General features: G+C 47.8%; 5 protein-coding genes across 12 annotated transcripts; 2 read left to right on the forward strand and 3 right to left on the reverse strand.

The window, feature by feature from the left end:
* The first annotated feature begins 1,361 nt into the window (after nt 1-1,361).
* LOC117899052 lies at nt 1,362-7,297 on the forward strand. 3 transcript variants are annotated; one of them, XM_034808817.1, is made up of 3 exons: nt 1,362-1,488; nt 4,713-5,558; nt 5,719-7,297. In XM_034808817.1, the coding sequence occupies exons 2-3, from the start codon at nt 4,748-4,750 to the stop codon at nt 7,197-7,199; spliced, it is 2,292 nt and encodes a 763-aa protein (XP_034664708.1). In that variant the 5' UTR covers nt 1,362-1,488; nt 4,713-4,747; the 3' UTR covers nt 7,200-7,297. The 3 variants fall into 3 exon arrangements, with proteins under 3 accessions (XP_034664708.1, XP_034664707.1, XP_034664706.1); XM_034808816.1 differs by lacking the exon at nt 1,362-1,488 and adding an exon at nt 2,982-3,077; XM_034808815.1 differs by lacking the exon at nt 1,362-1,488 and adding an exon at nt 2,990-3,071 and having other exon boundaries at nt 4,712-5,558.
* A 102-nt stretch (nt 7,298-7,399) lies between these two features.
* Nucleotides 7,400-9,002, reverse strand: LOC117899055 (cysteine-rich hydrophobic domain-containing protein 2). Its single transcript, XM_034808822.1, has 3 exons — nt 8,843-9,002; nt 8,276-8,486; nt 7,400-8,208 (listed from the first exon to the last, which is right to left on the reverse strand). Exons 1-3 carry the CDS (start codon nt 8,968-8,970, stop codon nt 8,041-8,043), a joined length of 507 nt encoding a protein of 168 aa, XP_034664713.1. The 5' UTR covers nt 8,971-9,002; the 3' UTR covers nt 7,400-8,040.
* A 209-nt stretch (nt 9,003-9,211) lies between these two features.
* Nucleotides 9,212-10,764, reverse strand: LOC117899056 (short coiled-coil protein B). Its single transcript, XM_034808823.1, has 3 exons — nt 10,546-10,764; nt 9,535-10,473; nt 9,212-9,227 (listed from the first exon to the last, which is right to left on the reverse strand). Exons 1-2 carry the CDS (start codon nt 10,598-10,600, stop codon nt 10,121-10,123), a joined length of 408 nt encoding a protein of 135 aa, XP_034664714.1. The 5' UTR covers nt 10,601-10,764; the 3' UTR covers nt 9,212-9,227; nt 9,535-10,120.
* A 447-nt stretch (nt 10,765-11,211) lies between these two features.
* Nucleotides 11,212-19,634, forward strand: LOC117899050. 5 transcript variants are annotated; one of them, XM_034808811.1, is made up of 7 exons: nt 11,212-11,412; nt 11,495-11,575; nt 12,242-13,347; nt 14,236-16,515; nt 16,595-19,011; nt 19,060-19,394; nt 19,425-19,634. In XM_034808811.1, the coding sequence occupies exons 3-6, from the start codon at nt 12,720-12,722 to the stop codon at nt 19,381-19,383; spliced, it is 5,649 nt and encodes a 1,882-aa protein (XP_034664702.1). In that variant the 5' UTR covers nt 11,212-11,412; nt 11,495-11,575; nt 12,242-12,719; the 3' UTR covers nt 19,384-19,394; nt 19,425-19,634. The 5 variants fall into 5 exon arrangements, with proteins under 5 accessions (XP_034664702.1, XP_034664704.1, XP_034664705.1 ...); XM_034808813.1 differs by having other exon boundaries at nt 14,236-15,405; nt 15,469-16,515; nt 19,060-19,634; XM_034808814.1 differs by having other exon boundaries at nt 14,236-15,222; nt 15,286-16,515; nt 19,060-19,634.
* On the reverse strand, nt 19,484-22,167 carry LOC117899053. Of its 2 annotated transcripts, XM_034808819.1 has the most exons (4): nt 21,647-22,167; nt 21,113-21,587; nt 21,024-21,043; nt 19,484-20,438 (listed from the first exon to the last, which is right to left on the reverse strand). In XM_034808819.1, exons 1-4 carry the CDS (start codon nt 22,097-22,099, stop codon nt 19,644-19,646), a joined length of 1,743 nt encoding a protein of 580 aa, XP_034664710.1. In that variant the 5' UTR covers nt 22,100-22,167; the 3' UTR covers nt 19,484-19,643. The 2 variants fall into 2 exon arrangements, with proteins under 2 accessions (XP_034664710.1, XP_034664711.1); XM_034808820.1 differs by lacking the exon at nt 21,024-21,043 and having other exon boundaries at nt 19,490-19,990; nt 21,647-22,164.
* Nucleotides 22,168-22,194: the final 27 nt, after the last annotated feature.

Consider the following 22,194-nt stretch of genomic DNA (forward strand, 5'->3'; position numbering starts at 1 on the left):
TACATCAGAGCTGCCTCACCGTTGAAAAAAGGTACCTTGGCTGTGACATTGACAGGAGTGCCCACACTGTTTTTATTTTCTCTCCGCTTACCTAATCCTCTCTTTGGCATGTGACTGCAAGGTATGGCAAGCAGGTACAAAAATACGAACTTTTCAAACCTCCCACCTTTTTCGCACCTGTTGAAAGGATCCCTAATAGTGCATGCGAGAGCGTCTGGCAGGAGAGAATTTCCCTGACCGTTTATACACAGGAGAGGATTTCCCTGACCGTTTAGACACAGGAGAGAATTTCCTTAGAGAATTTCCTTCACGGAGTATGAAAATCGGCGTGCAATTTACCTGGCGCCCCTGGAATTTTTGTGACGTATTTACCTGTAGTCGACACCTTCATTTTTAGTACAAATTTAGCACCATGAAAGCTCTTTTGCTTCGTTAAGGGAATTTGAAAGCTCTTTTCATTTGCGAAGGGAATTTGAACAACTAATGAGACAACTAATAAAACTAAATATCAAACAAATAAAATATATTAATATTGGAATATGGAAAATATATAGTATTGCATACAATTTATTTATTCATTCAGACATCACACATTCATATGTACAACACGTATACATTGGATATTGGTATTGGAATTGGTGCGGCAGAGCCGTATGCACATTGATAATATAGTTGCTTTATGGCCTAAGCGGAAGGGCTTGACGTGCAAGCTTTTATCACCGCGGAGCTATGCCCTCCAACCTAACAATCGACGGTCGCCCGAATATATATGTATGTACATATGTACGTACATATGTACATGTGTACATACCCGATCTCTCCTCGAGGATTCTTTCCGAGATCGGGGACTACAACAGAGTGCGCAAGGTTTGTGTTGCGTGTTTGGTAATCTTTTCGTAGTTACAAAGAGGGACTCCCCAGCATCAAGCTGATTTCCCAGACAGGTTGTGCAGCAAGAGGAAGTTCCTTTACAATTGAATTCCCCCTAATCTTATTGTGGGTTTTGCTGTGCGTAGATTGAGTGGATTGGATTACATCATCCACCTTTAAGAACGCCAACTTAAAATATAATATTGGCGGTAATCATAGCTATTAGTAGAAACGTTTATGTATGTATACATGCATGTGTACATACATACATACATATGTACATTCATACACACATACATATGTACATATGTATATACATGCATCCTCTGTACGTGTATTCAAAATAAGTACATAAGTCGAAAGTCGATTTCATGGCTAAGCTTCCCGAACTGAGCTCCAAGCGGGTATGGATGGCGTCGCGAAATCACATTCTGGTTTTCCTGCCACTTCCTCCGTTTGGTTTGGGGCCAACTCCACTCTTAGTTGGAATTCGCGATTCTAGCTCGACAGTTCGAGTACGAAAATAAGGCCAAACAAAAGCGTACCAAGAAGAAGATAAACAGAGCCAGCAAGTGCCCGAATCCGACGAATGAATCATCTTCGGTTTTTATGGTCGTCGTGAGTTTGTTTTTCACTTTGATTTTTTGTTGCATTTTACGTAGATATTTTTCCAGCCGCTCTCGAGTCGAATCGAGAGTCTCGTCTCTCGGGCTGGCCGCCTCCCGAGCGGCTTCCGACCCTCCCCTCGTATGTGTGTGATGGTTTTTTTTTTATCAACAAAACTATTTATTCGAAGCTCAATATTATACATGTAGTCACAGGCAGTAATAAGTCTGCAATGACAGACAGACATCTGTGTGCGGGTGTGTTCTACATTATGTACACACACAGTCTACATGCACACGGTCCGTACACACACACACACACACGAGTATGCCAGAATTTTCATTCAACGACATTATACATTATATTCGGGCACTCGTTGAGCAGCTAAATCGTCTCTCTGTGATGCGTAATTCATGCAAAAATATGAGAAAGGCTTTCCGCATTTTCCCAGCCACTTCCCAGTCTCTGCCGGCTTGGCTCTGTCCATGAAGTAGAGTGGAGTTCAAGTTTCCTGTTCTAGCTGTGGCTGTGGATGTGTCTGCTCTGCCGCACTCTCTACGCTCTCTAGCACGCAATACTTGTAAATCTAGTTTCGACTTGAGACTTTAGGCAATCAGTTACGATCCCGCTTCCCATACATACCCATACATAGCATTGGCCACCCTAAAACTACAATCAAATCCTAGGAACAAGAATTCAGCAGTCCGAAAAATACGATATGTGGCCATCCAGGGCTGGCACAGTGGAAACCATAAAAGGCTGCTCACCTGTGGCTGTAGTGGATGAAAGCTTCTTGAAACATGATCTTTCAGGATTCTCTGACAGAAACCTTGTTTTTTTTCAGCTGAGTGTATCGGCATTTATCGGAATTAAGGGACAAGCTCTCTACCTGTCGATGGGGGAGAAAAGACACCTTTTACTACATCTGGTTCTTTATATTAATTAACAGATTTAAGTTATACAGATACGATATAAGATAATAGGAAGAAGAATGATTTAAATATTATGGAACGAACGCAAACAATTTCCATCCCTCATATTATGTCGTATTAAAATAAATTGAATATGTAAAAAAAATCGATAATGTTGCCTTTTTTAACATACAAATCCACAAATGTTGCGAGATTCCGAAACATCTAACCATTATCCACATATGTATGTACATGTATGTATGTATGTATAGATCTGTCAATTTGCATATCTGTTGTTTTTTTCCGAATAACCCCGTTCTTGAAATAAGAGAAAAATAAAATACATAAATACGAAAAAAATAATAAAAAATTCCGACAGTCACGAAAAATATAACAAGCGACTGTCTCTCGCAATCTCTCACAATCTCAAAACCAACTAGCCACCATAACCATTTATTTGTGCCTTTCTGAAAATATAACACCGAACCGAAGCGCACATATCATATGTACATATGTACGTACAATACATATATATGCGTATATATAGTTTGGATTTTGTAGGCCCGTTCGTCGCTTTCGAGTTTTCAAATTTAGTATTGAAATCGCCGTTAACGACGGTGGTTGCTTCAATTTCGCCGTTTGCTCTTCGTTTTCTGAGCTCTCTCTCTCTCTCTGTCTCGCGCTCGGCTGGTAAGTCCAAGTGTATGTGTGTGCTGCTGGCTGCCAAGCAAGTCATTTGCTGAATAATAGTTGAATCTTGGAAATTGTTTTAAAACTATTGAACTGTCGGCCTTAAAATGTCTGGAAATGGCAAGGAGGGGTTCTGGAGCACACCGAGGGGGCTGTCATGTCAGTTGTCAATTGGCTTTTATTTAAATTCGATATGGATGTAATTGGAAAATTTAATTCAGTTGTTCTTTTTCTTGAAAAACTTCTCAGCACTCACATAATAAGCGTAAATTTGTGCTCGCTCGCGTGTGTGCGTTTGTGTTTTCATGTTCGTGTTCGGGAGTCGGAGCCGACGAAAAGAGCGCAGCTTATTCTCGTTTTGCTGCGCTGGTTCAAGGCACATTGATAGAAGGTGACCAATTTCCGTTCATTGAGAGGCAAATCTACCTGTGCTGGGGTACCTGCCCATAGAAGGAAACAAAAAAAAACGTGTTATGTAGAGGCATAATCACCGTATATTATTGTACCATGTGGCTTATTGTCAACGTTCCGTTGTATCTCTGCTCATTACAGTGGACACAATCAATTTAAATTTAATTGGAAAATACATATCCGCTTTGGGTGCAGTGCGAGTTTTGAGTACATATGTGCCCGCCCCTTGTCTAATAAAGCCTATCCAAATCGAAGGCAATTGCGGTATTGAATCAGATGTGCCAAACAGGACCAACAGGCCATGAGGTCCAACAATCCGTTTCGTTTTCCATGACCCCGTGACCACTGTGCTATTTGCAAATCTCAAGCCGCGCGTTATGTTTGCAAGAAATGCCACAGAAAGCTGGAAAATGACGCAAATACTGTTGGGATTTTTTCGAATATTGCCCCTTGCCATTATCCCCTCTCCCCTCTTCACGACATTGACTGGAATCTGTAATAAAGTCTTGCTCTTGCCATAATTTGGCATATTCTTTTGTTTCTCTTCGCATAATTTTGTATTTCTTTTGAATTCTTTGCGATTGCGACTACTTACGCATTCATGAGTAAAAAGAGAAGTAGCTGTGTGCGCTCACCCTTAATTTCTTAAGAATTTATATTATTTATTCATTAGCCCCGTATCATATTTACGAAAACACTATCTCAAAAAAGAGTTCAGTTCTATTATTGACCGACGACTTCTTGATTGTTATTTGGTATGTGTGTGGTGCAAGTGTGTGTGTGGGTTGTACGTTCGTATTTGACGTGTTTTTTCGGGCCATTATTGTTTTGAAATTCGTAATCAAAATCGATAAAAATATATGCTTCCTCAGTACTAGATTTGTGTGCTTTTTTCCTTTAGTTTTCTAGTGGTATGTGTGCACGATTGGGGTATGGTATGAGTGTGTTGGGTTCTGCTCTTTTCATGTATTTTGGAATGTGTTAAACAGTTGGAAACACGTCAACATCCCGTCCACAATTCATGGTTTTGTAAGCTCAAACTGAAAACATACACACGTTTCTATGGAAGTTGTCCAAAGGTGGTGGATTTCCAAAGTAGAATTGAAATATGTATGGACTAGAAATATACTTACAGACATGCGTATACAATTTTTTCCAAATAATATTAGAAGCCACACAAGTTTTCAATATTTTCAAAGCTAATCGAATTATTTCTGCTTTTAGATACTACGGAGTGATTAAATATCACTCATAGAACAATGTTAATGCCACGATATATGGGCCTGAACGACAGCACTTCGTCGTCGGGCAAAAATGCATCCAGCTCGTCCTCGAGCAGCGGGAGCCCAGCCACCACGGTGGCCGCCCACACGAAGATGCGTCTGCTGAACAAAGTGGAGCACAACATGCGTCAGAGCCAAGGTCAGAGCCAGAGCCAGAATATCAACAGCCTCATCAGCACAGCTGCAACGGGCAATGGAGTTGTGGGCGATGTGGACGGCCTACTCATGCCCATGCGCATTGAGGTGAACCATTCCCATTCGGCGCCACCCGCAGCCGTGCCGATGGGCCTGGGCATTGGCGGGGGTGGGGCCAAGAGCGATGTTGTTGTCCATGCAAACACGCGCCCGGAGCGCAACCTGTGGAGTCGCCCCGAGATGCTGGAAATGCTGAGCATAATGCAGAACATCAATGCGCTTGAGAAGCTGCACGATCGGAACACAAAGAGTGAGCACGTGTTCCGGCAGGTCGAGACGATAATGCGCAGCAAGGGCTACGTGAAAAAGTCGAGCATTCAGATCTGGACCAAGTGGAAGTTCCTTAAGTCCACTTACAACACAACGACGCGGTACGGCACTGGTGTGCCCAAGGTGGTGCCTGAGGAGGTCTACCGCGTCCTCTGCCGCATGCTGGGTGGCGGTGATGGCCTCAACGCCAGTGGCAGCCTTAGCGAATGTGGAAACTCTATGGACAGCTCCAAGACGATGGGCGAAGAGGATGAAATGGGCGTGGAACATCCCATATTTGGCTTTCGTTTGGGCCTCGTGAAACCGGAGCCCATTGATACAGGTAGGAGGCAAAAGAATTGGCAACGCTGGCTTAAACTGGCGATTGAAATTCACACCAACAGACACTTTGACGTTTCGTTTTTTCTTTTTTGCGCGTATCGTAGGACTTTCTGTTGATTTGTATTTTTTATTAATTTTGTAAATTGATCTACTACTTGCAGGCTATGAAACAGCACCGAAGGACGTTATATCCGAGCCAGACTTGGAAGCTTTCAACAACGAGGCACACAATCGCGGTGATCCCGACTACGTGCCTCACATGCCCATCATTGTTTCGGTGAAGCACGAGCCCGATGTGGACCTGGGCATGGACGACACAAACACCCCGCCGCCCACGGCGCCAGCATCGCCCACGCCGCCGCCAGTGAGCGTGGAACTTAATGCTGATGACGATTCCAATCACATGTACACACCCTCGCCAATAATGCCGCCGCTGCGAGTGGCGTCATTTGCCAAGGATGAGCTCAAGAGGCCCACACACGGAATACTGCAGATCGATCGTCCGCCGTCGTCCCTAGGGCAAATGGGACCGTTTCCAGGGCAACACGACAAGGGCACCCGCTCGATGGCACTGCAGAGCACGAGCAGCATCAACTTTGTGCATCCCACCAGCAAGCTAATGCTGCCCCGTAAGCAGCCCGTGCGCCTGCCACGTGACATCAGTGTCCAGCCGGCGGGAATGCGCCTCAAGTCGGTGCCCATGCGGGAGACGGGCTATTCGCTGCGCCCCGAACGCATGATTCCCGATCTGGGAAATTCCATCTCGCCTCCCCAGTCGCCGACGCCACCGCCCCCCATCTACTCACAGAGCGTACTGCGGGGCCCACCTCCTAGGTACCCCATGCCACCCCAAGCGCCATCCAGCAGTCACCAAGCCCAATATCTGGCGCAACAGCAGTCGCAACAGCAGCCGCAGCCACAGACGCGAAAGCGTCGCAATGGGCAGACCCCTCCAGTTCCTGTCAAGTTGCAGCGGAGTTCTATGAGCTACGAGTCGACGCCCAAGAATTCCCGTGCTGCACCCAAGGCCGAAGCTCGGTCCGCCCCAGAGGACAGCCGCAACTCAAAGGAGGAACAGAAGGAGCGGCGCAAGCGGCAGCATGAGGATCTGTTCACCAAAGAGCTCACCCTGCTGGCCAATGGCATGCGGACGGCGCAGAAGGAAATGCTCGACGACTTCTTCAAGCAGCAGAGAAAGTTCGCCCGGAGCGAGCACCTTTTCCAGATGAAGCAAGACTCTCTGGTAATGACGGCATTGCGCAAGCAGACGGATGCTCTGCTGCAAGTCGCCAACGAGCTGATAGGAGACAACCACGCGCCCAAGATGGAGAAGGATAATCGTGAGACTAGTGCAGAGGAAAAAACGGAACAGAAAGAAGATATAGCCGAGAACGAAGGTAAAGCTGAGGAACACGAAGACATAGCTGAAGAGAACGAAGATGCTGATGGCGATGGTGTGGATTCGGAGAACGAGGAGGACGATGAAGATGCGGAAGAAGAGGATGAGGAAGAGTATGATGATGAGGAAAACATGAACTTTGAAAGCGAGTTGGACATGTGCACAATGGCAATGTCCGAGTCGGCCAAGAGCCACAGCCATGATGAGTCCAGCCACGGCGACGCTCACAGCGAGCCCGAGTAGTAGTTTCCACCCCCCTAGATCCCTAGTATTACCCCCAAAAATTAATTAATTTTAGCAGAAACCGATTCATTCCAATCGCATTCCTTAAGTTTACAACCAGCCCCCTAAAAAACATATATTCCTAGAGCCAGGCCCGCGCATTGTTAAAAGACTTGATAATATTTAAGCATAAAGAAATAACTACATGAAACGAGAAGTAATTATAATTTAAATGTATTTATTGTTCACCGATTGTCCGTGCCACAAGCATGGATCATCCAAAGTGCTGTAAGGTTATTGAAACAACACATACAAACATACCACACATAAAAGTGTGATAAAGAATACATTATGAATGATATGATACTATCAACAGAAGAAACAAATCAAACTTTGTTTATAATTTTTGTGGATCTCTTCTGATGGGGGGGTTACAGATATTCAATTTAAAATTTCCTAACAAGAAAAATACACACGTAAATACATACGTTATGTAAAACAAATTGAGAAAAAAAAGGTTGAAAAGAAAACGCGAAATTAGTTGCTCTTAGTATCTAGAAAGTTTCCCAAAAATTTGTTTAAACTAAATATTAGATATTACTAGGCTTAAAATGACAATCTGCGAATGCACTTAACTAGTTACTGCTCCCCCTTTGTGCTCTCTCGTTTCGCCTGATTGCGGGTTAGTTTACAATTCTGGTTAGGCCTAAAGCAATGTGTGTGTTAGCAGCTAGTATTTTATTTTACAATTACCATTACGTTTACGATTACATGTGTGCCTGTGCCCCCCGCTGCCATGACTCTGCCTCTCTACGTGCGCTTAATGTGGGTGAGAGGGAGAGAGAGTAGAGTGGAGCCCTATCTAGTCCGGCCGATAGATGGGCGTTTTGGGTATAAATTCAATTAAAATAACATACTCCATCATGGAATTGGAATCACATTGTTGCTTATGCAGTCGCCAGTGCAGGCCCAGCTTATGATATAAATGATTATTCTCCCATTCGAACAGTTTGTCCAGAGTGAGTTGTGTCTGTGTGCATAGAAAGAAATGGCAACAAGTTAGAACATTTTCTATAATAATAATCTGGTATGCTTACGCGTTTGCTCAGACAGATGACTGGCCAGAGGGAGCAGCCGAGGGTGCAACAGCAGCAGACGCAGCCACAGAAGAGCCACTTGACATTGACGGGCAGGGATTTCTTCAGTACGCCATTAATCCGACCCACAGTCGCCTTAAACTCCTCGGGTGCCACGCGTGACAGCAGGCCGCATGGGAACTCCGCATTAAAGCGATTGCTCAGACCAAATCTGTGAATAGAGAGCGAGAAATTAATTATGGGCTACTGAGTTTCCTACTCTCCACCCAATGTGGCGCCTCTACTAAGTGGCTAACGTTTCTCTTATGCAACATGCTGGCAATTGACAGCTGGGGCCATTGAAAAATGCACCCAGCCACGGCGACAGGTCGAGCACCACCCCGAAAATGAGGTCAAGCCGTATCAATAAAGCCGCTCTACAAGCAAAACTCTACAAAAGCCTATGACGAAATTAGGTGGCTCAGACCTTGAACTACATTTTCAATTGCATACAGACAAAAAACGAATCGAGTCTATCTTCCATCACTGATATAAACTATTCTCGAGTGTTCTTTATCGACAACTTACACAGTCATATTGCCAGCGCCTCGAATTATGATGGGCTCGGGCACTGGCGCCACCGATTGATCCTGAAAGTGCTCCAACTCCTCCAGCTGCTCATCCTCGTAGATGGCATCGAAATCGGAGAAAGACATAGTTTAAGTTATAATTGCGCGCTGACAGGCCTCACAAGGCGGCTAAGAGGAAGGCGAAGGCGTCACAGCAGACGGCGACAGGCGGCAGGTCAAAACATGTTTGGATATGTTCGTGCCTGCTTTTGTTTCAAATCAAATCGTTGCAGTACGCTTTCAGTTGATGTCGTTGGATGAGCAGCCGCTGCCTTTGTTGTTGGCTGCTGCTTCCGCCATACGCTTTGTCGTCAATTGCGCTCTTTTCCGATATGAGATGACGTCTTCTCCAGGAGGGGGCGGGCAGCATGGAGGGGCGGGAGCAAAGTTTAAAATAAAATGCATATTAAAATTGGAAAACAATGATATTAGCAGTATGACGCTGTACAACACTGCCCGCCGTCTGCTTTGTTGTTGCTGCTGCTACTGCTGGCGATGTCGTACAAGGGAGGGGGATATATCCGTGAGGGTCTTTTGACTCCCATACAAAGACATTTCAATACTATAAGTTTGTTTTTCCAATTGAAACATGATAACACGCAAAATATAGGCCAACAGCAGCTGCAACAAAAACACAAACGGACTACACACCTCCTAATATTACACGACGACTCCCTCCACTGCACTGCTATTACACCTTTCCTTTCTTTCCCACGCAGCGTATTTCGCAATCACTTTTTTTCAAAACAGCCGTAGACGCACTGTCGCACTGGGGGTTTTTACGAGTGTCTTATCTTGCCATTTGACAGGTTTTTTTGATCATTCGAGCACAGGGTTTACAACTTGTACACGCTTTCTACGTTTTGTAATACGAAAATAGCTTCTCCTCTGCTCTGCTCTCGTGCTGCTGTATATTTGTTGTTTGAGGCACGAACAGCTGTTGGCCGCGCAGGGTTGATATTGATATATTGATTTATTTATTAACTATATAAAATAAATACGTTGTATGTATAATATACATAGCCAGCTAAGATAAAGCTTAAACGCTAAACAAAGACAATGGTGTTGTGCACAAATTCGAAAAGTTAGCAACTCAAAAAACATTGCAGCATTAGACTAGGCTAGGTTACAATTATAAAATATAGGTTTACACGAGTATGTTTTCGCAATAGAATGAACGACAAGGCATATTTGAGAGGTACAGGCTTCCTTCCGGTATTTGGGTAGAAACTATTTTCTACTTCTTTTTCGCCGCACTGGGGCTGGTCGATTGGAACACCGACGAGGCGGACATCAGATTCTCGATGTACTGGCCCAGAACCTGGTTCTCGGAGCGCAATTTGAGATTCTCCTCCTTCACAGAGTCCACACGCTGGGACAGATCGTCCAGGGTGTTCTGCAGCTCCAGCACCTGGGTGATCAGGCGTGCCTTCTCCTCGCGATCATCCTGCGCCATCTCCAGCGTGTCCAGCGAATGCTGGGAAGAATCTGGCGTTGAGCTTCGGTTAGTGAACGACGAGCGCAACGAATCCATGGACTGGCCACTGGGCATGTGTGGGGCCGTCGAGGGCTCATCCTCCTGGATGACAACTGCTCAAAAAGAAATTAAGGTTTGAAATGAAATCATCATCACGGGACTCGCCCACTCCCACACTCTCTCACCCTGCGGATCTTCGTCTATGGCCAGTATGCTGTCATCGTTGTTAAGCAGTGACATGGTTAGGTTCTGGGTAACGCCGTTCTCCTCAATTTTGCAGCTGTTTTTATTTAATGTTCGGTTAAAATTTTGCAAACGTTGGCTGAATTGTTTTGTCACGAAAAACGAAAACTACCACTTTGTCTGCGCGCTTCTTTGCCACACTGGCCAAAATGAGCAGCTGTGGCAAGTTGCCCAACACTCAGCGAAGTTCAACCGGAAGAAGTCTATTTATTTTATGTTTTTTACCAACTTTTTTAAACAGTTAAGCCGCCCCTAATTTCTGCGATGTTACCTTGAAGTTGTTAAGAAAGGCATTATTCATTTACCTGTATAAAGTCGTGAACATAAACACAATACCTGTTGTTTTGATGCGATTCAGTGAAGAGTTTTCTTTCAGCTGCAGCGCTCGTTTCAGTTTGAAAATGAAAAGATGCGTATTGGTTTAATCTGTCGTCAACTTAGTTTAGTTTCTCAGCCTATATATGGGCTATTTTCATTTTATGAGCAAACAATAGCAAGACGTACAAAATATATTAAAATATTTTCAAAATAACTGACAGCAGCCACAACAGACAGAGTTGCTATTTCGATCACAGAAATTAAAATACACACGCATCTCGCATAGTTTTAACATCGTCAACTGCGAGTAACGTAATTTCATCTAGTTTGTGGATCCATGTGTGTTTCAGTGAGGAAAAAGCTTGTCGCTTATGCACCCACCTCCCAGTCAACAATAACAACAGTTAGTCGCGTAGCATAAAGTTCACAAGTATTTCGTGCGGTGCGCGAGGTCGCAGTGTTAACACCATCGCAGTCTAATGATTGAGCAGGTAAGGCTTATCCCGTGCATATCAAAAACATAATTGTACTGATGCTTGTCAAAACACGTTCTGTGCGTCTGCCCACCCACAGGTCATCCTGGTTCTGGTCCTTTGAATCTGTAATGTGAATTCGCTCGGAGGTTCTCTCGCTGTGCATGTGTGCGTCAGAAAGGTAAGTAAACAGTTATGTTTCTAAGATTGAGAGGTTAGCGTTTTGTAAAACCCAAAGCTGAAGAGCATATTTTAAGCATTTTTTGCAAACTCAATCACAAATCAGCGAAAACCAAAACCCAGATAAGAAGGTATTGGGCATTGCCATTGGGCTTCGGTGGCTTCATACGTAACAGAAATAAGTCAACATAAAGATTCTGCTGCAAGTTTATCTAGACCATAATTGGCACTAGCGGTGCATGGATTCTTGCGTATCTATAAATAGTTTTATGTTATTTCGGAGATAACAAAAACCTTCGAAAACCTAAAAATGGTATCAAAATTCAATATATGCTTGGTGTGACCGCGTGCACAGCATAAAATATACCAGACGGCTAAAAAATCACCTAAAAAAAAGCTGAAACATATACGCATATACATTTTGATCAAATAAAGTTTTGATTTCATTTTAAATTACCACATACTTTATATTGATAATCTAATATTTCTAATCTTAAATGAACAAATGAAAAAAATGTTTTTTTTCTTGCCTAAATGAATGTTTATGGTACGCCCACATGGTAAATTCTAAGCCTCCTTCACAAACAAGTTAATGCACTCATTTTCCTATCCCTCTCATATTTTCTCTTGTATATCTGTACTCTAATGTAACTTTAATCACTTTCAGATATCTGTGCGCGGGCAGCATAACCGTAAACCGTTTTAAACATTACAAACGTCAACGGAACTGCCATTAAATTAAATAATTGAAAATACCACGAGGAAATACTGAAAAGCAGTGCAAATAAACGCGCGAAAATAATAACTGCGATTGCAAATGTTTAAATGTGTACATAAACAGAAGTTAATAAACAAAGGGAGTGAACAAAGATACAAAACAACAAACAGTAGAGATATTGCAAAACAGAAGTAACGATTCTCTGAAGAGAGAAGCAAAAACCAAAAGTGGAAAAATACCAAACTATGGTCCAGGCCAGAGTGTAAAATGCGCAAAACTTTGTTGTAAAACGTTCAATAGCGAAGAAGCGTTGAAACGAGACGCGAGGAGTTGTGATTAGTGAATTAAGAATATTATTGATCAGTTTTAAGTATAAAGACATAAGCCCGCGACCTGGTGAAGTGACAAGTGTCCGAGATCAGACAAGATGTTGCCTGCCAACGGGGGGGACTCGAAGCAGAGCCAAGTGAATCGCAAAATGTCCATTCCGAATATTACCATTATACCGCGCAAGAGTGCCGAGGAGATGCGTTTCCTGCCCATCGCCGCCATGCCCACAAAGCATAACTCCAGCATACACATTGGCAACGTTCAATCGGTAAAAACCAACAACAATAATAATATCCACACGGCATTGAAATCCACACTGACCATGACGCCTTTGAACATGAACATTGTACAAGCGAGTGGAGTGAAAACCACCAGCCTCAAGCCAGGAGCCGTGGCTGCCACTGGCTCGATGATTCAGCTGGTGCCCATGTCTGCCACAGGCGGCGCCACAAATCATCATCCGAACCTCTTGGCCATTATAACGCCATCCGGCAAGAACGCGATGATAAGTGCCACTCCACCGCATGCCCAGCCAATCATGATACGTCCCAATCCAGCCATATCCCGGCTGTCACATCCGAGCAAAGGAACTTTCACCATCAACAATAGCAATGGTTCCACCACTGTTAAAGCCTCGGCTGTTTCCAGCGCCACAAAGGCTGTCGCCAGCAGAACATTAGCAGAGTTTCCCAATACGATGGCCGCCATGACGGCACCAGCACCAGGTGAGTGAGGTTTCATTTTTGTCTCCAAACTTATATAATGCAGGAAGAGATCTTTCCATGCGAGAGATTTGACAGATCCGAGATATTCTGCTTTCGTTTTGAGTCTTTGCTTGGGTTCGGTTCGGTTTAGTTTCGGTTTTGGTTTCAGTTTCGATTTTGGTTTCCAGCCAGCAGGCAGCAGCAGTCGCCGCTCTCGCGCGCGTCCATTCCATTGTCGGAGCGACGGCAGCAGCAACAGCAACAGCAATAGCAACGACATCGACAAACGACAACGACGTGTGCGTAGATTTTATTGTGTGTTTTTAGTTTACATGTTCTGTGGCTGGTTTAGCTGGCATTTTGTTGCACATTTCATAATCGTTTAGGAAGCGAATGCAAAACTTAATTGAATTTCGCGTGCGTGCGTGTGTGTACAGTTTGTGTGTTTGGAGGAGAATACCTTGCCGTGCTCTAGCCCTACCGTAAATAGTGTATTTTTACACCATTGAGGGAAACGGGGAATCGATTGTCGGATCAAAGATTTTCTGCTGAAGAGCGCAAGATAAAATACATTCGTAGAGGCAAACATTAAGCGATTCTTGTGTTGGATTTTGTAATACATATTTTCTTTTTTATCAATATCACCATTGTGGAGTGGTGAAAAGCGGTGCAGGGGCAGGGGCATGTCTGGGGTAGCAACAACAACAGCAGCCAGAGAGTGACGATGGTGATGATGACGATCAGGTTTTTAGCAGCTGCAATAAGCAGGCAAGCTAGGGCAGGGCAGGCAGCGGGGGGAAAACACACACAACATACGATTGGATTTCGCGAGGATCGGCGCGGGCATAGTCCCGTACCCTACATTTGTGCAATAAAAATGTAAATTATATTTTTTGCTTATATTTGCAGCAGCACCTGTACCTGCTTCAGTATCAGCAACTGCAACGGCACCCGTAACTGTAACTCTACCTGTACCTGCCGCCGGCTCCGTAACAGCTGCAGCAGCAGCAGCAGTGGCAAAGGCAGTTCCATCGCCGCAGCAGCAGCCAATCTCACTGATCGGCGGGCAGCCATTGAAACCACGTGCCCCGCTTATACTCAGCAAGGTGGCGGTCGATAAGCTGCGCATTAAATTCAATCAGGCAAGGGTCAATCCCAATGCCATCATTGTCAGCAAGGCGCTTCAGCAGAGCAGTGCCCAAGCGGAAGGAAAAATTCAACCCACGCCCATTACCGTGAACGACATGACCAGGACATGCTCGACGCAGCCAGCAGCATCAGTTGAGAGTGGCAGTGGAAGCAACAGCAGCAGCAGCAACAATCAGTGCATATATCCGAAAAAGGCGTTACCACTACCCAGCAGCAAGGACACAGCCAAACCCAAGACTTCCGCTCCAACAACAGCCATTGGGAGCAGCAGCAACAACAACAACAACAAAGAGAAAGACAACAAGAACAAGTGTCCCATAAAGGCCCTGCCTCTATCCACATCAAAGGACATGTCCAAGGCTCCGTCCGCCAGCAGCAAGATGAGCCCCAATCCAAATCCCAGAGAAATCACCATGCAGACCGTCATCAATGGCCCACCACAGAAAACGGAACAGAAAGCAGAACAGAAGATGGAACAGAAAGCAGAGTCCAAGCCCAAGCCAATGGCCATGGCCCAGCCGCCAGCAACGCACAAAGTGAAGCGTTCCAAGTCGTTTGTGTCGCCTGAGGAGGTGGCCATAATGCGAGCCATACAACGGCGTCGCTACTCGGTGGCCAAGGAACCACAAGTACCCGCAAAGGAGCCTCAGGAGCCTGTAAAGCAGCCACAGGCACCCGTAAAGCAGCCCCAGGCACCCGTAAAGCAGCCCCAGGCAGCCGCAAAGCAGTCCCAGGAACACGCAAAGCAGACCCAGGAACCCGTAAAGAAACCACAAACATACGCAAAGCAGACACAGGCACCCGCAAAGGAGCCACAGGAACCCGTAAAGCAGCCCCAGGAACCCGAAAAGCAGCCAAATGCAGCCGCAAAGAAACCTCAAGCACCCGTAAAGCAGCCCCAGGAACCCGAAAAACAGTCTCAGGCAGCCGCAAAGCAGCCCCAGGAACCCGCAACGGAGCCACAAGCATCCAAAACGGAGCCTGTTGCACCCACAAAGCAGCCCCAAGCAGCCGAAACGGAGCCTGTAGCACCCGCAAAGGAGCCTGTTGCTCCTGCAAGCGATCCCGTGGTATCCGATAAGGAAGACGACGCCGTTGTAATGCTGGAAGATCCGCCCATTGTGACAATCACAATCGACACCGATGATAGCGACGATGAGGGGGAGAAGGAGCAGTCGGCAAAGTTGCCGCCGATTCTCTCCACAGCTGCACTGACAGTCACAGCCTTACCGGGATCAGCTAGACGCACATCCACACCGAACAGCATCAGCACGAGCACCAACACTGGAACAGCACCGAGAGGCATCTCCAGCACTGGTGGCTCTTTGAGCATGCTGGAGTCGCGCAAGAACTCACGAAAGAACTCTTCGACCAGCAACGGCGGCACAACGATGTCTTCCTACAGGAAGAGTTCACATGGCAGCATCAGCATCTCGAGCAGCAGCTGCTCGCTCAACAGCGATGTGGAAGAGATTGTGGTGCCCGCCAAGAAGCGAAAGGAAGAGCCAGCGACGCATACGAAGACGCAGACGATAAGCATTGTCAAGGCGGAATCTGTGTCCAACGAAGATTTTGAGCGGTCGCTGCGTTGTGAGGAGTCGCTGGTCCATTCGCCCGAGTCCTCTGGCCCCAGAGCCTCCTCCGCCAAGGTGCCTCAGCGTCGGCCTGTGCCTCTACCCACGCAGAATGGCCAGCACCAGGCCAAGGCGCACAAGACGACCTTCGTCATGATTCCCACGCCCCCAGCTGGAGCCAATGCCATGTCGATGAAGAAGGCGATGCTCAACAACCTGCAGATGCTGCGTTGGCGCCCCCAGCAGCCGGCCAGCCTGCAGAACTCCTCGCTACGCTTCGACATCAACCGCTACAGCCTGCTGCAGCTGAACGAAAGATGCGAGCCGCGCCATGGTCCCGCCAGTTACTTCGAGCGCGCCCTTTTCGACCGTCCCGGCCGTCGGCCCACCGACAGCCTCCATCCGCTGCTGTATCTGTGCCAGCGATGCAATTGCCATGGCCCTGCCGCTGATTTTCTGGCGCCACGTGAGTAATGGGGTTCCAAGGGGTGCCGCACGGCTCAAGGGAATCGTCCATCAATCTAATCGTTCCTCTTTTTCCACAGATTACTGTTCCGTGGGTTGTGTGCGACGAGCGCAGAAGCGGCGCATGCCTGCCATAGTCACATCCCTGAACAAGATGCCTAAGAAGGTGCTGACGCAGCAACAGCAGCAACAGAAGAAGGTGGAGCAGCTGCAGCATCAGCGGGCCAACAGGGTGGAGCTGGAGCAGCGGCGGATCGTGGTCGCCAAGAGACCCTTCCGCTGGACCGACTACATGGAGACACATGGGCCAGAGTTGACGGCGCCCATCCATCTGTTCTTCAATCCGTTTCCACGCAACGCCAACTGCTTCGAGCGTGGCATGAAGCTGGAGGCCATCGATCCAGAGAACTGTTCCCTCTTCTGTGTGTGCACCGTGTCGGAGGTGCATGGCTATCGGCTGAAGCTCAGCTTCGATGGCTACTCCAGCATGTACGACTTCTGGGTGAACGCCGACTCGCTGGACATCTTTCCGCCCGGCTGGTGCGAGAGCACAAATCGCGTACTGCAGGCGCCCAAGGGCTACTGCTCGCAGCGTTGGAGCTGGAGTCGCTATCTGGTGAAGACCAATGCCAAGGCGGCACCCCGCGTGCTCTTCCCTCACTTGAACCACACGCCGTACAAGCGCGAGAATCGTTTCCGCCGTGGCATGCATCTGGAGGCGGAGGACCTCAACGACACGGGCAAGATCTGTGTGGCCACGGTGGCGGACATACTGGACGAGCGCATACGCGTCCACTTCAACGGCTGGGACGACTGCTACGACTTCTGGGTGCACATCAGCTCCCCGTACATCCATCCGTGCGGCTGGCATGCCGGTCGCCAGCAGCTGATTGTGCCCCCCAGCTACCACAACACCGTCTTCAGCTGGGAGGACTTCTCGCGCCGCAAGGGCGGCATTGCAGCACCCGAGGATCTGTTCTCGCCGCGGCAGCCCATGGACTTTCAGGCGCGCATGAAGCTGGAGGTGGTGGATCAGCGCAATCCCTGCCTGATCCGTCCGGCCACGGTGGTCACCCGCAAGGGCTACCGCGTGCAGCTGCATCTGGACTGCTGGCCCAACGAGTACTACTTCTGGCTGGAGGACGACAGCCCCGACCTGCATCCCATTGGCTGGTGTGAGGCCACACAGCACGAGCTGGAGTCGCCGCCCGGTTTCCTGCAGGCCCCAGCCCAGATGCCCTGCGACGTGGACGGCTGCCGTGGCTTCGGCAATGCCAAGCGCTTCAACCTCAATGTTCACGCACTGCCCGACTGCTGTCCCTATGCACCCGTGAACTGGCGCCAGTGGCGCTCCAAAACGGTGAAGCCGCCACGCGTGGCACCCGATCAGATCAGTCGGGTACCGCTCCGCGAGCCAAAGAAGTTATCCGTTGGGAATATGCTTCCGTCGCCACTGTCCAGCTTTGGGAAAGGATACAGACGGGAGGGCCTGCCAGAGCTGGTCATCGAAGCGGAGCGAGTGGAGCCGGACAACGCGCAGATAGTCATGGAGGGCGAGTGCATGATGGAGGACGAGGCTCAGATTGTCATCAAGCAAGAGTGCATCGAGGAGGAGCGGCCAAAGCTGATCGTCGAGTTGGAGGCCAAAATTGAAGCCAAGCCAGAGATCAAACCCAAACGCAGGGAGACCATACCCAAAGCCAAGGACATCAAAGAAGAGACCAAAGCGGTCAAAGAGGAGGCAAAGCCTAAGCCCAAGGAGAAGATAGTCAAACGGCAGGATGAGACGACAGCTAAATCGAGGGAGGCAATGCCCAAACAGAAGGAGAAGGAGACGATACCCAAAGCCAAGGAGGTAAAGTCCACAGCAAAGGAAACAAAGTCCACTGCAAAGATCGTGCCCAAGGAGCCCAAACCCACACACAAAGAGACAAAAGCCACGCCCAAGTTGAAGGAAGCGAAACCCACGCCCAAAGAGAAGCCAACAAAGCCCACAGCACAAAAGGCTAAGGAGACGAAAGGACCGGCTGCACGTAAAATAAATTCGGAGGAGCCGGTGGATCCTCGCTGCATCACCATTGCCATGCCCATTGTGAAGGACTATGGGCCACAGCTTGTGCACAATTATCGTCTCTGGCAGAAGAACAGCGCCTTTGCTTTGAGCACGATCAAGAGCAATCCCCTCTACTGGACCAACTGGGATGTGTATGAGTACGTGGAGCGTGCCCTCGACTCTCGCAGCATTGCGCAGACCATCTTCGACCAGGACATTGATGGACGGGCGCTGCTCATGCTGGGACACAAGGATATGAGCGATCATCTGCAGCTGAAGAAGGGCCCCGCCGTTAAGCTCTTCTCGCACATTGTCAACCTTCGCATTGCGGTCGTCTGCAAGTTCAACATGACCTGCTCGGGCTTGGACATTTTCAACTTCGAGGCTGTCGACGCGCTGAACCAGAAGACGGTCACAAAGCAACGGGTCGAAGCCAAGCAAATTCCGAGGGAGAAGCAGACGACACAGCAACAGAAGCCGAGGCAGAAGCAGCCACAGCAACAGTCACAGCGGAAGAATCCTCAGCAGACAATGAACAGCAGCAGCAGCTATGAGCTGGTAGAAGAGTCGTCGGACGATGATTTTGATGAGGATGACGACAGTGAGGAGGCTGTGGGCGAGAGCGTAAACACACTCGAACTGGAGGGAGAGCAGCATGACGGTGTTGATGATGAGGAGGACGATGAGTTGGACAATGAGGATTTTCAGAGCATCAATCCCATCAGTTTGACCCACGATGACAATGACGATGATTCGGATGTGGTGATGCTGCCGCCGCCGCTCAAAGCGCGGCATTGCATGACCACAGCAACGTAGGCGTCCCGCCACTCCACGTCTATCCACTTCACACCTCTCCACTCCACTCTGCTTCGTTGATTAATTTTTGATAAGATTTTTGTTGTTGCATCCGGCAAATTGGCGCACGTTTTCGGGTATTAAGTATATTATGTAATATTATAAAGTAGTATTTAAATGTTTAAGCGAATCGTAAAGCGATCATTTTGATTTCCTAAATATATATTCAAAATCTCAATAAAGAACTGACGTACCCACGTCTAAGCTTGGAACTACCGGCATTAGTTCTTGCTGGACTTCGTCTTCGACTTCTGGGTATCCACGCCGCAACCGCAGCCAGCGCTGGTTGATCTCCCAACTCGAGAACGGCTCTTGGAATGACTCGTTTGATGCTGAATTGAGGAACTGACTCCACAACCATAAGCTCCAGCCAGTTTATGTTGCTTCACCACAACTATAGAGCTGTTCTCTGCCTTGCGAGAGGCGCCACCACCACAAGCCAGGTTGATGTCTTGCTTCAAGACGACTTTAGAGCTGCACTTCGATTGCTTGAAAGAATTGGCTGTAGGATTCTCCTGCTTCACCGCGACTATAGGCAGGTTTTTTGCCTTCTGCACAACTCCACAGCCACAATCCATGTTGGTATCTTGCCGCCACACAACTTGAGAAGAGTTTGATGGATTCGATTGCTTGTAGAAACTGGCCATAGGATCGTTCAGCTGCTTGGCCACAACTGCACAGCTGTTCTCTGTCTTCTGCTCGACTCCACAACCACAATCCAAGTCGTTCTGCTTCGGCACGGCCACACAGCTGCTGTCTGCCTTATTCTCGATTGCACAGACACAATCCAAGTCGGCATCTTGTTTCAGTATGCCTCGAGAGCCTTTTGAAAGGTTCGATTGCGTGGATGAACTGGCTACGGGATCGTTATGCTGCTGCACCACGACTACAGGGCAGCTATCCACCTTGTGCAAGACTTCACTGCCACAAACCAAGTAGTTTTTATGCTGCACCACGTCTTCACAACAGCTCGAATAATTCAATTGCTTGGAAGAACTTGCCATTGGATTGTTCTTCTGATTTACCTCGACTCCAAGGCAGCTCTCAACCTTTTGCACGACTCCACAGCCACAGGGCAAGTCGGCACCTAGCTTCAACATGATTCGAGAGCCGTTCGAATGGTTCGATTGCTTAAAAAAACTTGCCATAGGATTGTTCTCCTGATATTCTGCGACTACAGTGCAGTTCTTTAGCTTCTGTTCGCCTTCACAGCCACAATCCAAGAAGTTATCCTGCTGCACCACGTCTTCAGCGCAGTTCAAATGATTTGATTGCTTGGAAGAAATTGTCACGACTACAGGGCAGCCCTCCACCTTTTGCAAGACTCCACAACCGCAAGGCAAGTCGGCATCTAGCTTCAACGTGACTCGAGAGCCGTTCGAATGCTTCGATTGCATGGAAGAACTTGCCATAGGATTGTTCTCCTGATATTCTGCGACTACAGTGCAGTTCTCCAGCTTCTGTTCGTCTTCACAGCCACAATCCAAGAAGCTATCATGCTGCACCACGGCTTCAGCGCAGTTCAAATGATTTGATTGCTTGGAAGAACTTGCCATAGGATCGTTATCTTGCTTCCCCACAACTACAGGACAGCTCTCCACCTCTTGCACGACTCCACAGCCACAATCCAAGTCGTTATCCTGCTCCACCACGGCACCTGGGCAGTTCTCCAGCTTCTGCATTGCACGACCACAATCCAAGTTGCTCTTTTGCTTCAGCAAGACTTTAGGACAAATCGAATGATTTGATTGTTTGGAACAACTGGCCATGGGATCGTTATCCTGTGTAACCTCCTGCTGCGAGCAGCCGGCAGCGTCCAGCTTGTTGGAGCCAGAGCCGAGCAGATGGCTGGGTGATTTCTGCACGGCTGCACAGGTACAATCCGGGTCCGTTTCGTTCGTACCTTTTCGAATTGAGAGAGAGCCATCCACTGCGAAATAAATGTCGTCAAAGATTCGGGCCACCTCAACGAACTGCTGGAAGCGCTCCATGTCACAGTAGCGCAGGTTGTTGGCCACTTGGTACTTCTTGAGGGCCTCTAGCAGCTGCTTGTCGGGCAGGATCTCCTCTTCCTTCAAGATGATCATCAGAGCCTTCAGCTCGCGAACGTTCAGGCGAAGGAATGAATTTTCGTTCAATACTTTGGTGACAATGGGGAGGATTTTCTGGGGGAATGGATTCAGAATTAACGTATGCGAAAAAGGATGTAGCTAGGGGGACTTACATTTGCCACCAGTTCCATTATGATGGGACTGTTGTGTTGATTGGCCAAATGGAAAATCTGCAGCACCACTTCCATGGGCCACTCCTGGGCGGACAGCTTGGTGAGGTAGCAGTCGATGAAGTCGTACATCCTGTGCTTCATGGCCAGCCGCATCAGTTCGCCGCAAATCTCCAGGTTGATGGCGTTGCACACCTCGTAAGTGTAGATGTACCGAATGAGCGCCTCGTACGCCTCCGGCGAGGCATCATCTAAGTCGATTACTCGATTGTTACTCTCAAAGCACGGCGACCTGCACAGCCGCCCAAACTCCGCCGAGGCGGACACAAGCAGGATCTCGTGGCATCTAAACACTCGGTGGCAACGCCTGCTCCCGTCCGAATACCAGACGCACACCTCGCAGTCGGACAGCTGACCCGAGCGCAGCATATCCAAACGACGCAATTTACAGTTCATTCTCGAAACTTGAATTTTGAACAGTTCAAGATATGTGTAATACAGAAATTCTGGTCCGAAAATGTTTGTGTTTCTCCTGTAATTTTGATGAACGG

Source organism: Drosophila subobscura, chromosome O (genome assembly GCF_008121235.1).
Source record: "Drosophila subobscura isolate 14011-0131.10 chromosome O, UCBerk_Dsub_1.0, whole genome shotgun sequence".
NCBI lineage: Eukaryota > Metazoa > Arthropoda > Insecta > Diptera > Drosophilidae > Drosophila > Drosophila subobscura.